The 14593-nt window shown below is 41.9% G+C and overlaps 1 protein-coding gene across 2 annotated transcripts in view; it reads right to left on the bottom strand.

Annotated features, from left to right (window-relative positions):
* Positions 1–14593, bottom strand: part of PAPPA2 (pappalysin 2) — a gene marked incomplete at both ends in the record, with an annotated part of 273603 nt that overhangs the window by 33455 nt on the left and 225555 nt on the right. For both annotated transcript variants that reach the window (XM_080824978.1, XM_080824979.1), the window contains 2 exons: positions 1648–1719; positions 13461–13570. In XM_080824978.1, the coding sequence (XP_080681104.1) occupies positions 1648–1719; positions 13461–13570 (182 nt within the window). The remainder of the gene's footprint in view (positions 1–1647; positions 1720–13460; positions 13571–14593) is intronic.

The raw sequence follows: 14593 nt of genomic DNA, 5'->3' as shown, positions 1-14593 counted from the left end.
CCTTTGATCTCTTCCCAGTTCTGAGTCCTCTGTCTGTTTATCTCCCTCCTTCCCTGGCCTCCTCTTCCCTCTTTTTACACCCTGCCCAGTGGATGAGTCACTGCCCCTCCTCCCCACCCCACTGCCATCTGTTTTTCTAATGATGGCAGAAGATGAGCTGTTTTGTTGGCCCGAGCGGTAACAAAGCATACTCCATGCTAGCATTTTCCCTGATGGACTCTCAGAGCGCTATTTTATTGGTGTCATTTCCCCCACCCAGTTTTCTCTTTGTCTCAAACCCCACCCTTTCCCCCTCTTTGGCCTTATGTAGATCCCAGTTTCCCAGAATTCGATAAAGAGAAACAGGGATACAGAAGAACCGAGGGACCGATGAGCATGTGGGTTGGGTGTGTGTTGGGGGGAGGGTGCTGGAAATCAGTGGCAGTGCAACAGCTCTTGCTAGCACACACGGAGCAGCCAGAATTACCCAAGTGTCACCGCTAAGTGGCTTCATTACTTGCAGTGAGAGATTTGGACGGCAAAACGTATTGTGACTGAGGGGCTATCCCCAGGGTGAGAGGGTTTAAATCGTGTGTGTGTGTGTGTGTGTGTGCGTGTGCGTGCGCACACACATGTGCGTGTGTGAGACGTGCCTGCCCCCCATCCCCCCACCCCGCCACCTCCCCACGTCAGGATTCCAGGATTCCTGCGTCAGTCTCCCTCAGTAAGGCTCTGCCTCATTCTTGACTCTTCTTCACAATAACTCCTGTTCATCTAGCTAAGGAATTCACAGCATGCTAAATCCCCTACTAGAAGGCACTCCCCTGTGTGAAGAAGTATACAGGATTCCCTGAGGAAGTAAAGGTCTGATTCAAGTTAGTCAACGGTGGATTACAGGTCTACCTCAGAGGTTGAGCATATAAACGCCTGTGTGACCCAGGCAGTTGATGCCAAGGAGGGATGCACACTAGGTAAGAAGCCATAGGGAGAGGGGAGCATCTTGCTCACCCCAGAGCAGCTGCCCTTCTGGAGTTGTAGCTGTTACTTAGAGCCAGCTAATCGTTGCCATGGTTGCCAGATAGTCTTGTTTTTCAGGAGACAAATCTGCACAAAGTGTTTCATACTGATTTTTACTGGGAGTATGTGTGTATGTGTGTGTGTGATATTATATATACATGTACAAGTTTTATGTGAAAGCCCAATTTTTAAATATTGGCAACCAAAACAAAATTGTTGTCAGACATGGTACTGGCCAGACAAACCTGTCTATAGGGCATCGGTCCTCAAAGCCCTGATCTAACTAAGCGCAAGTAAGGTCCAGTTACAGAATCCCAAGACCATAAAAAATTCTGCTTTGCTTTTAACTTATTTTTTATTAGGTCATTTAAAATGAGACCCTAGAGATTTTGCTAAAAAGAAGAAGAAGAAGAGGAAGAGGAAGAAGGAGAAGACGACGATGATGACAGAAGAAGGAAGGAGGAAGAAGAAAGAAGAAAAAAGGAAGAAGAGAAATCCTAGTATCTGTAATTTGGGGATTGGAGAGCTAGATTTAAGTGATTAACCAAAGGGTACAGGAGCAAGATCTTGAATTAGAAAGGCTCAACTCCCTGTGAGTTAAGCAGACTTAAGAACTCTAGTCTGGGTTGGGGTGGGGGGCGTGCAGCTTACCTCACATGACTGAATGCAGTGGACCAGGACAGGGTCTGGGTGCCATTGACGCCGCCCAGTGCACACGATGCTCTGAAGGGGAAGACGAAAGAACAGAAAACAAAAACAAAGAGCCCTGGTCAGTAAGAGAAGGGGCAGAGCCTGAGCTCCCCTACCAGTCCAACCCCACTTCCTGAGGAGGGAGACCCTGGCTGTGCCCCACTGAGAGAGTGGAGGCCAGCTGGTCTTTCCTCCAGAGCTGCTAATCCTGCCAGCTGGTACCAGGGTGGAGCTCTCATCCTCTTCATCCTCCTTCGCTCCTCTCTCCCGAGATATCAGAATTTCCAGAGAGGTGCAGGTATAATTTTAAGAAAGCATCCTCTATGTTGTAATGAGTTTAATTTGGCTCTAGGCATAAGATTGTTTCCATTTGTTTTGAAGTTTTCAATAACATTACAAGAAACTGTGAGCTGTCTGGGTTGACCAGGAAGCACCGAGGATTTTTAAGGGCTGAGAAAGGGCTGAGGGTTGAACTAAAAACGGATCTCAAGAATCCTAGACGATAAGATGTGAGTGCCGAGCAAAGACCGGAGGAGAGGCTGCACAATCTGCAGCTCTTGTTAGCACACTTATCCCTTCCTCATGGGAAATTAAAGAAGGTCTACGCATTGGTCAAGCAGGGTTAACGTGACACCACGGGCTCAAAATGGCATCTGCATCAAGGGGAGAGCGCAAGACCACGTTCGTGTTAAACACTGGTGATTGTCTCGGTCCCAATGGTCATTTCCAGATGTGCATTTAAACAGTCATCTACTCTTTCTTGAATGATGCTTATCACTGAACTTTTTCCTTTTAATTTTTGTATTTTAAAATTTCGAAAGATGCACTTCAGGAGAAGAGAAAGTCCCACAGGAGGCTTCAGGGAGAAAAGGAGATTCTCTCCGGAGCCTGCTATCAACCCAGTCATTTGTAGACTTTCATACGCACATTTTAATTCAGTGTGTGAGGAATACGGTGCAATCAGAAGAAAAATAATACACTGTCGGATATGAGCTTTACACAAGATAGTACTTTCGGTAACTGGAAATCATGCATTCTAGAATGCTAAGACTGTGCAATAATCAGATTGGAGACATTTGCATATATTAATATGTAGGTACATGAATATGAACCATAGTTATGAGAATGGGAATCTGCAAGATTTTCCTGGAGTTGTACTACTATAAACGAAAAATCTTCTTTCACCACTTCCCTAAAGAGGGGATAAATACCATATACCCTAATAAATTCCAATACTCAAAATTCCACATTGTAATAGCATAGAAAGTGACTTGGTTTTAAGTTTTCATTGCACTGGGAAAAAAAAGATTATCAAATCTATACAGAATTATACAAATACAAAAGGGAAACACAATAGGGGTGTTCAGCCTACTAAAAGCAGAGGTATTCTGCACAAAAGGCCACTTAAGAAGACCATTTGCATATAAACAATGGCTCAGCTACCTGGAAAGGATCCTTGTTTATCTTTTAAAACCAGTATCAGTGGAACTCTATTTAGCTAGCAATGGTCTTGACTGCTATTATTTAAAATATCCACGTTTTATGTTTCCTTGTTGTCACCAGATAATGGTAATAGCAGGTAACAGAAAGTTTCACCCTGGAGATGTAAATACATAGCAATCTTATTCCTTCTCATGGCACCACATTCCCTAAGGATCCCCTTTCCCCATCCCTATCAGTCAGACTCTCAAATGTATACAGGCTTCCAGCACTCTGAGCCAGATTCCCCAGTCAGCAAGAGGAGTCTGAATATTCACAAATCTAGTTGGTGCCCTTATGGAGGTCAATTCTTCCACATAAGGGGATATTTAGCCTTGGCACTCTCATGGGGTGTCCATGGCCAGAACTCTCCAGAACATTTTAACTGACTGTCCCAGCTTCTCTTATGCCCTCTAAACCTTCTACCTCATCCACGTCTTTTATAAACATAGGAATACGGGTTTGCTAACACTTTAGAAATTCTAAAGCTATATTGCAAAGGGCGGGAGGAGAAAGAAAGGAAGAGTCTTTCTTTACTTGAGATTTGGTTTTTTTTGCTCTTTTGTCCTATCATCTCCAACTGATGTTTTCTATCTTTGTGTATTTATATAATTTTATTACTATGTTATACAGATTCCCAGGATATAAAAGGTAGAAAGGGTGCACAGTCTCCCTCTTACTCCTGACCCCCAGCCACCCAAGTTCCTCCATTTGATTTTCTGTGTTTCGTATCATTGCACAAGTATTCTATGCCTAGGCACACATATACATATGGAACTATTGCCACGTACAAGTGATAAAATACCATAATTTTATTTTGTACTTTGGTCTGCTGTTGTTTGCTTGTTTGTCTTTATTTCACTTCACAATGTTCCTTGGGGTTCTGTCCATTTTATGTTATCTGGAGTGCTGCATTCTATTGATTGTATAGTATTTCATTGCATGTATGAGCCCCCATTTACTTACCCAGACCCATATTGATGGATAATTAGGTTATTCAGTCTTGTGCTCCAACAAACAATGCTACGCATAAAACATTTCATATATGGGCAACTATATCTGTAGAATAAATTCATGATAGTAGAACTGAGAATATTCATCTCAATGATTCTTTAATGTTCTGTCATTCAGACATGAAATGGATTCAAACTGGCATCCTTCCTTAATCTCTAGAAAATCGCAAAAGCTTCTGGTACCTGGGTGATACGCCTTCCTAGACTGTGAAATCCTTGAGAATAGGGACTGTTTCCCACTCATATATCTTATTTCAGTGACTTAGAGATGATGTTTTATAAGCCTTTGTCGACCACTAAATATGATATTGGAGCTCCAGGATTCTCCACAATCTTCTGGCCTTTGAACGACACTCATCCCATAAGAGAAGACACTCTTATGTCATTAATTGAACTGCTACTTATTGATCAAAACCGGAGAATTTCAAATGTGTTTCAGGCCCGAAATTTTAGGGGCATATTTGTGGTGGTGAGGTAAAAGAGGGGAGTGAAATGGGAAGAAAAACAATGGGAAGGGCTAGCTACTGGTGACATTAGTTAAATTAATTCAACAAGGAGGCCATTAGACTGAGGTGGCTCTGATCCATGGTGGCCCATGTAAGCAACCCAACATCTAAGCCTGTGAATGTTTCAAGGTTATGAAACTGAAAACTGTGGACAACCAGTCACAAAGACTCAACTAGGCTTTAAGCTATAGCCAGTCAATAATTTCCTTACTTTCCTTCTGTTTTTTTTTTTTTTTTTCTTACCGTAGAGCTCCTCTTGTTGGAGCACTCCTAACCACTTTCGGTTTGATGCTGCCTGACTCAAACAGATTTTTTTTTTTTTTAAAGATTTTATTTATTTGACAGACAGAGATCACAAGTAGGCAGAGAGGCAGGCAGAGAAAGGAAGGGAAGCAGGCTCCCTGCTGAGCGGAGAGCCCAATGAGGGACTCAATCCCAGGACCCTGGGATCATGACCTGAGCTGAAGGCAGAGGCCCTAACCCACTGAGCCACCCAGGAGCCCCTCAAACAGGTTTTTGGTCAAATAAGCCCTTAAAATTTTTAATATGCCTCAATGTATCTTTTAAGAATTCACTCTTTCTTATTTTCTGGAATATTTTTGACAAATTATGATAGTGTATATTACATTTGAAAAGCTATAGGAAATAATTGAAAGAACAACCTTTATCCTCTTTCCACCTTTATCAAATCTTAACAATTTGATGGCATCTGCTTCCAGAATTTAAGTCACTAGAGAGTCAATTAATGTCCCCTCATTCTCCTTCCTTCCTCCCTACTGGTAACAACTATTCTGAATTTTAAATTTTTATAATAATATAATATAATAATTTTAAATTTATTATTTCTATACAGTTTTATATTGTTATTATACTACTAATAAGCCACTTTGCAGGTGAATTGATTGTGAACAAAGATTTATTTTGAAGTCTCCAAAAGGAAAATATTTATGAGAATACCAGTTTAAAGATTTCCTCTTGGCTGGGCCATTTACAAATTTTTTTAAAGTAAAAGGGAAAAAGGGAAGAATAGAACGAAGGTGGGAGGGGGAAAGAGAGAGAGACAGAAAGAAAGAGAGAGACGGAAGGGAGGAGAGGAAGGGGAAGGTCATAAGGCAATTGAAGGCTATTGCTTGGTTAAATGTCTCACTAAAGGTCACAAGACTGATGGTTAGCCAACACTAAGGTCTAACACAGAGTTGCTCAATTGTTTTTTTTAATCAGGAATAGTTACTTGACAGAACGGGCTGCTAATCACAACAGACCACAAAGTTCTGCTGCTGCCCAGGTTTGTGACCATTTCCTTATTACTACATGTGTATGCAACCCTAAATAAAATACAGCCCTGTTTTGGCGTATGTATTTGGACAGTCGCACATCACCCTGCAGTTAGCTCTTCAGTTCTTCTTCCCCCATCTTCCAAGACTGTCTTGGACTCGATGCCTCAAGACTTACTCAAACCAAAAGCAGACACTTCCATACTTGAAACGGATGAAAAAGAAGGTTTTTTCATGACTCATGTCTGAGGGATTTGTTCTCCCACTGATGTGTGTGTGTGGCAAGTGTCACTGGGGCTGTTACACAACTGTGCCCATCCAGAGGACACTCTGAGGGATGAGGGCAAGGATGTGGAGACAAGAAGACAGATGGGAGGGTGAGACCAGCTAGTGGGACACTATGGCTCCTGGGGGGCACTGTCTTCTTTTTCTCTTCCTGCTTCTCCCTTCCTCTTGAAACGTTTTGTTTTTGCTTAAGGAATTACTAATCCTTTGGGGACCAATTTGGGAAAACAAAGTCAGAAATTACAAGATTTGTTTTGACTGAGCGATTCCAGTGAAGAGCTGGGGGGGCGAGGGAGAGATTCCCTGCAGTGCTGAGCATCTTACAATCCTCCCATTTGGAGCCACAGGAAAATCTCATTAGTTTGGACTTCACTAATTCCTAATTGTGATATACTAAAAAAAGAAAAGAAAGGCATTGTTCAGTCTGTGAAAAATGAATTTACGAAGCAAACTAATAGAGGAAATGAGATGTTATGATGGATGCTTTTGTACTTGAGAATGGAACGCTTTCAAGTATAATTACGTGCAAACAATTGCCACATTATGTATTAAAAAAAAAAAATCACCTCCCCAAGAAATCAGAGTCTTGAAGGACCACGTCTTTCCAACATAAGTCAAAAATGTTAATTTTCCCATTTAAGTGGTAAATCTCAAAATATAATAAAACATCCCCTCAACACAGTGGTTAAGGAAAGTCATAAAAATTCAACTTTACGTAGGCCTTTGGAAAAATCAAAAGGCTTGCCTTGGGAAAGAGCTTTGTGGAGGCAGGAGCTACTCTCTTCTATGGGCTCTGGTTTTGGCAACCTGTTTTAAGCAAGGGACTAAATGAGTCATCCGCTGAGGAGATCTGGGGATGAAAATAAGACATCATTCCTACCCTCAAGAATCTTCCAGTTTAGAGGTAGAAGGACAGAAAAGAAGAAAAAGGAAGGGGAAAATGAAGCAGAGGAAATGCAGGGATGAGAAAAGCACAGCATGCTCCCAAGAGAAGTCCGAGGGGAGCTCCTCCCACACCCTCAGCTCAGGCTCCCCAGACCATCAGGTGTCTGGGTACTGCCAGAGAGTTGTGGGAGGCTGTGGGGCAAAAGCTCTTGCTTCTGGGTGTGAGCAATGCTACCGACTGGGCATGTGGCTGTCTTCTGTATCCCAACTGCCAAATTCCATTGCTCAGTCACAAGGACTGGCAGGCCTTTATTTGAGTGCCAAGAAGCCCTTCTGTTTGGTGTCCTGTCTTTCTGACAGGTATTTCGCGGCAGATGTCATCACCATAGAAATGTCTGGATCTCTGTGTACAGTAGGTGAAGGAGAAAGACACCATTACAAAAACAAAAGGCCCAACACGTCCATCTGAGCATTTCAGATCCTCACCTCTTGTCTCCCACAGCCAGCATGCCCTTGAGTCATTAGAAATAACAGTCATTTTCATCTGGACTCTTGGTCTCACAACCGAAGGGGTTAGACGTTGCTTCTTTAGTCAGTGTTCAAATAGGAAACACTGAATGGCCATTAATTCCCTTCCCAGCCCCTTTTGTAAATGGGACAGGAAAAAGAAACACATGATCTACATGTTTCTGTCTACACTCGTGGGTGCACACCAACGAGCAGAGTATACAACCTAGAGGATTTTATGTTTTCTCTTTCATAGAGAGAACTGGTGATATCTGTTCAGAGAGGAAGGAAACTTCCAAAGGTAAGATTTGTACTAAAGGAACTGAAATTTCATTTTTACTCACTTCAGAACTATAGGCTAAAAACCGGGTAAGACATCTCAGAAGTGTTATTTTTAATTTTCACAACAGCCCTACAGGATAGAGAACATTATCTTGGCCCTTGCTGCTGAATAGGCAGAGGCCACCAAAGGGTAAGTATTTGAACTCAGGGGGACCTCACTCTTCTTTATGCCAGTTGCTACTTCGAGTTGTTTTTCATCAAAACCCCAGGTTATCTAAGTTCTCAGAAATTCTTCCTTTAATGGAAAGTATATTATTCTAGAAGTCAGGTATCATTTGCAGGGATAAAAACCAGTAGAACCCCAGGGAAAGGCAAATAAGGTTTGTGGGCATCTCAAAAGGTTACTTGTTGGTTCTTTAGAAACAGTCTCTTTCACAATAGGGAAAAGTAGAATTATAGAAAACTGTCTCTCTAAATTATTTTTGTTAGAATATGTGCTGCCGAAGCGAGCACTAAATTATTTTTGTTAGAGAAGGAAGAAAGGAAATAAGAGAAGTGTAGGAAGGAGGGGGTTCTTATAATTGAGAGGAGTGTCTTCTTTTCTTTTTGATGAGCAAACTAATCCAAGTACACCGCAGGGGGAAGAAACAACTATGGCAAATAGGGTGATTCAGGGGAGATGACATTGGACTTGGGATCAGAGAAGTTCATTGCACTTCTTTCTCCATTTCCAACGTCAAACTTGAACAGATCATCCAACGTCAACTTTATCGGTCAAAACGAAGGTCATTAAATCCCGCTTTCCTAGTGTATTGGTTTGTGATAAGATTAAAATGAAATTATAAATACATAAAAATATATATTTTATATATATACAACTTTGAAAACAATCAAATGTTATCCAACTGTAAGATACCGTTTTTATTACAAAGAATGAAGTCATTGGAAGCAGACTAGAGAAAATGATGCAACTGAATTCATTTGCTCTGTAGTCTTGCCAGATATAAAGGTATTTGAAGTATGGGAGATAGGGATTCGCACGAAATAAGGAGATCATCATTTACCAAACAAAGGAGCCAGGCTCCAAACAGACGTGCTTGCATTTAAAATATTGCTGTTGCCAGCATTTTATTTGGTAATCGCAGTGTCTTTCAAAGCATTACAGTGGAATGCTGGGTGTGCTTCGTGGCATCGCCAGCCTCTCTGAAGGGTGGAACCCAGCTCTGTCTCTCTTACAAACTGCCCAAGTGACTCTTAAGGACACCAAAATTTAAGATGGAACGCAATACTGGAACAACCCCCAAGATAAACCAATGTAAGTTATAAGGATTTTAATGAAGAGTTTCATTTAACACAACTGCTTCGGCTTATAAGGCATTTCCTCTTATTTATGAGGACAAGGGTAGATTTCCCGCTGCTCAGGAGCTGCTGGATGCCACAGAATGGCAGACGTCATGAACTCATTTATGGCTGGTGCATAATCTTATCTCTGAGGACCTGGGAACACAAGAGTAACCTCATCGCCATTCCTGTTGCTTCCACTGACTCCTTTCTCTTGTTTTCTGTCATGATAAAATTTTGATTTCCTAAAAACAAAGCATCCGAGGTAAGCTTTTTTTTTTTTTTTTTTGGTAAGCAAGTCTCCTTTATTTCATTATATCTATGGAATTGTTGAGAGAGTCACAGATGACAGCTTCTTTGGACGCTCTATGATAATTCATGTTAACCACTGAATTAACACTGGGTTTTCTTTGGGCATAAAGAATCTCGATTTGGGTTATGTTATCACTTATATATTCAACTTTTAAAATTCTGACCTTTGGATGTTTTCTCAGGAACAAATTACTCTTGCCCATTTTGTGAGTTCTTACATTTCTTCCTCTATGTTAGGAGAAGGAGCTAATTACTTCCCTTTGTTTTCACACAGAAATAGGACATGAGTCTCAAAAACTCCAATAAAGTGAGAGTGCCTCTAAAATTATGCAAATTAGGATCAGGATAGCTGTATCCCCAAATCACAAAGAAGGGCAGTATCATTGATGATGGGAAGAGCAGACAGACGTGAGGGAAAGCATCCTGTCTCTAGGAAGAATGGCAACTAATCAAGAAACAGTGTTCCTCATCAAGGACAGAGTTAATTTCTATCCCTGTTTCTCATCTGATACTCATGCTAACCTTATGAAATAGCTATTATGTCTATCCTACAGACAAGGAATGGAGGTACAGAACAGTAAAATTGCCTAAAATTGTCTACCTGATGAATAACAGAGATTATGAGTTAAAATTCAGGTTTTTTAAAAATACATTTTTGATTCTAAGGTCTACAACATTTCTGTGATGCTACCAGCCTTGAAAAAATGCCTGGATAACCTGTTTCAAAACCTGGATTTACTGACTAGACCAGGGTCATGACACATGCAATGATACAGACAATAACACTTAATGTTTGGCTTAAGGAGAAAAAGGTACTCTGCATTTTCTCTCCGGGGTGGACAACTTGAAAGTGACAAGGATGTGATTACACAGTCGTGCAGAGCTGCCGAAATGGCCCCGATTGTCTAGGAAGTAGACATTCACTTCGAAAGTAGAAAATGGTGCAACAATTTCTTTGCTTGCTCAATCAATTTTTATAAGACACCAATGAGGTTCCCAGTACTGGAAAAGTCACTAGGAATATAAATGTAAAGAAAAAGCTATGGAATAGGGGCAAATAAATAATAATGACTCCCCTGAAGGACAGTTAAGAAAAAGGAGGCGTTCAGAAAATAGAAAATATCATTTCTAGTTTGGAACCAGTCAACGCCTCTGGTATTGGTACCCCTGTTATCTTCATGGAGACAACCGAACTTCTCTTCTTTGAATGCACCACTTGGAAAACAGAAATGGGAGACCCCCAAACACTGGACGGCCTGCACTCTGGCCTCCCAAAACCCCACCAACTGTTCCCACTGGATGCCTTTACAGGGAAGTGGGTGGAGAAGAGTTCCTTAAGCAGTGTATGTCTCAAGAGGAAGAAAAGGGTCTGAAATATCCTAAGCCTTTCCCCCTTCAGTTTCTAATGGAGAAAGAGAAGTCTTTTCCCCGGGGAAGAAGAATTTAAGGGGCTGAAGGAAAAGGTCTAGACCATCCGGCACGCCGTGAAATGGGAGGCAGGGGCTCTTCCAGGACTCTTCCTCCGGGTGCTGTAATTTCAGCTAGAAGTGGGAAGTAAAGTCTAGAAAGGCCAGGGGTGGGAGAACCAGGCAAGGTGTTTCTCTGGCTCTCTCCTTCCCACCCAATCCAGTCTACACCCTGCCCTCAGGCTCCTCGTTTGCTCTACCCTGCTCAACGTCCTCCTTCAGTTCTTTGTCCTAGGAGGGGCACGGGGTGCTCTGTGGGATCTCACCCACCTGCCTCTCCCCTGTGTCATCCTTCCAGTACCCATCTCTCTCTCCCTTACCACCACACATACCCATCGTTTCAGCCACAGAGAACTTCTTACCATTCCTAACCCTCTGGAACATTCCTCATGATCATAGTTTATGACCCAGAGGAAAAGCTTCCTGGTCCTTGGATTCTTCTTGAAGCTCCTGAGCAGAAGAATTAGTTGCTTCCTCCTGGGTGTTCCCACAGCACTTCTACCACAACCAAACCACTTCCCGTGTTGCATTCTTATAAATGTTTTCATGGCCAGATTGTAAGTCTCATAACTAGAAGGACTATCATTTTCTCATCTCCATATTCCCAGCACTTAGCCCCGTTCCAGGGCACACAGTAAGTCCCAACAACTGTTTGTTCAGTGAATAACGGACTGAATTAATAGGGGTATGCTACTCCCCTATCCCTCTCTCCTGAATCATACTTGGAGTAGTTTTTTCTGATCCTCCTGCTTTGACACAAATCCCTGTTAATACAGCACAATTAGCCTGTGAGAAAAAAGAAGCAATCTGAGGATGGTTTCCAAATGAAATGTTGGGCATCTCTAGACTCCATCTCTAGGTGACCCTATAAGAACAGCCTTCCAAGGATTTTTTTTGTTAGAGAGTCTAATAAAGCAACGGAGCTTCCAGGCTCTGTATTATCCCAACCCTCCCACTCTAAGGAGAAATAACTAACTTAGCACACAATCTTCTCCATCCAGATCTTGTACAGCCTTCTCTTCCTCATTTTCATGTATTGACCTCTCAAATATTCATTGAGCACTTACTGCCTACTAGGAACAGTTATAGCATCAGGGGACATAGTAGTGAATGGAACAGACAATATTCCCTCCATGGGCTTTTAATTCTAGCAGCAGAAAGGGGTAAGAAATAAGATAAACAAGGAAAATATATAACATGCCTGGTAATGGTAAGTCCCCAGGAGAAAAAAAAAAATAAAAAAGGGACAGGGGGACAAAAGTTTTAGCGGAGTTAACATTTTAGATAAATAGTCAAACAGGGCCCCTGACATTTGAGTAAAATTCTGAAGAAAGCCAAGGAGCAAGACATGAGGAAACCTGGGAGGAGAGCATTCTAAGCAGAGGGAACCACAGAGCAAAGGTACTGTGGTGGGAATGTGCCCGGCTTTCTAAGAATCAGCCATGAAACCATTGTGTCAAGATCAGAGCAGGCCAAAGAAAGCCTATAAGGGATGAAGTCAGAAAGGTAAATGTGATCATTGGACGAAAGGAGGCCACGGAACTGAGAACCCAGGTTTTGGAAGTGTCAAGGGTGTGGAAATTAAAATCAGTGAGTCCTGCAGGAGTATCAGCTAATACAACATGACCCAGGAGCTAAAGTGTTTAAGAAATAAATGGGGGAAAGTGACCCAGGAGTCAGAAGATGTCAAAAGATGATGTTTGCTCTGTTGGCATTAGATTCAAATGTGGGGAACTCCAGAGAGGAGATAAGGAGAAAGGTTCGGAAGTGGCACTGAGGAGACAGGAGGGCAGGTGCCCCTCTCCTGGGCCCAGGGGAGAAAGCAGGGAGGGGAATCCTCAGGGTTTCAATGGAGAATACAAACCAAAGGATAGCCCAGAGAAGAGGGTGTCAAGGTAGTGGGTCCTACCCACAACTGACTGATTTCCAGGGGCCTGGGGAGAAGATCTTAGGGTTCAGAAAGGGTAGGCAGGAAAGGCAGCTTTCTCTTACTCTCTTTGGTCATTCTTTCCCTGTTTTCAGTTTCATCTTCATCTTTTCCAAATTATCTTTCCCTCTTCATCCTTCTTTCAACTTCCTTCATTTCTTTGTGTTCTTCTAAGTTCTCCTGTCCTATTTTTCATTAGTAGTAATCTTCTTTTTCCATTTCCTTCCTGAATTACCATTCTTTATGGCTCGAAGTCTTCTTTCTAGATTATCTTTTAAAGTGTCCTTTGGATAGGGGCCATTCTTTTTTTTTTTTAATCAAGTTTCCTCTTTTCTCTTCCTGATTTTTAATTCTTCTCTCTAGGAATGATCCATGTGGTTGTTTGCTTTAAGGATGCTTTGAAAGCCTTGGAAATTACTCCAGGGAATATGCTGTCAGTTGAGAATTTCCCAGTAGCCTTACATCCTTGACACATAAAAAAATGTCTCTTTCCTCACCTGGACTTTGACAGGTTCCATCCAGTGCTCCAGAGTGTCAGCAGTGATGTTCTCAGGCAGAATTACAGGATCACTAGGGGGAATTACGCACGTCGGGGAACACACTGCACCTGAAAGAACAGAAATTTACAGCAGAGACTTGAACTTCTTAGATCTCTGTCTTTTTCATCCTGGAATAAATAACTTTGATTTTTTTTTTAAAGAGCAATTACTGTCTACATTTTGGGTCACCACATTATCATGGTTATAGGCAGGGCTGATATTCATGTACTATGTACCTGTAAGGATAATTCTACACTCATTGCTTAAGATCCACTACCCCAAGTTACCTTCCCTTGACACAAGGCCCACTCCTCTTTCTGGTCCAGTATGGCCCCTCCTCTGGATACTGTGAATCCCTGCACGATCCAGCCATTAAAAGTTTAACTCCTGGTCCTGCAGACCTCCAAGACCCTACTCTAGGACTCTGGCCAGCCAAAGACTAAGCTGAATGACTGATGCCTTTTAAGTACATTCAATATGATTCCTGCTTATATGATCTGGAAGACTTATAATCATAGCAGTCACTACCTAAGGAATTTACCGGCTAGAGAAAAAAAAAAATGGCCCAGAAATTATGAAGGCAGATTTATAATGTCTATTGTTCCACTGAAGATCATTATGCTGGCAGCCAAGAAACCTATGTGATTAAAAGAGGAAGCAACAGGAAATTAGAAGCAGACTTTGGTCATGTGTTAGCCTCCTGAAGGAAAATCTTGTTCTGTTCCCAAGTGTCTTCTAAAACTCTATCCAAAGATGACATACTCCCAGGGTTCTCTGTTTCCTCATCTACAGATTTGTTCATCTCCAAGCTTCTTTTTGGCTCTCACTGTCTCTACGTCTATGTTTTTTCGCAAACTTGTAAAGTAATTCAAAATGCTACATGACTCCTAAGAGCTTTATATATGTGAGTGCGTGATATTTTAATGCAGAAATTAGAGAGTGGGGAGATGAGACTTTGCTCATGAAACACCACTCAAGAGGCCCTGTCCCAGCAACCCACTACTCTATGCCTGGTCGTGAGATATCTTGGGGGCAAAGAGCAACCTAAAGATGGTAGAGAACCATCTCTGAAACTAACGAACTTTCTTATT

The sequence above is a fragment of the Martes martes genome (assembly GCF_963455335.1).
Source record: "Martes martes genome assembly, chromosome: 15".
Lineage (NCBI taxonomy): Eukaryota > Metazoa > Chordata > Mammalia > Carnivora > Mustelidae > Martes > Martes martes.
The sequence above is the reverse complement of the archived record's forward strand: the minus strand, read 5'-3'. Positions and strand labels throughout refer to the sequence as shown.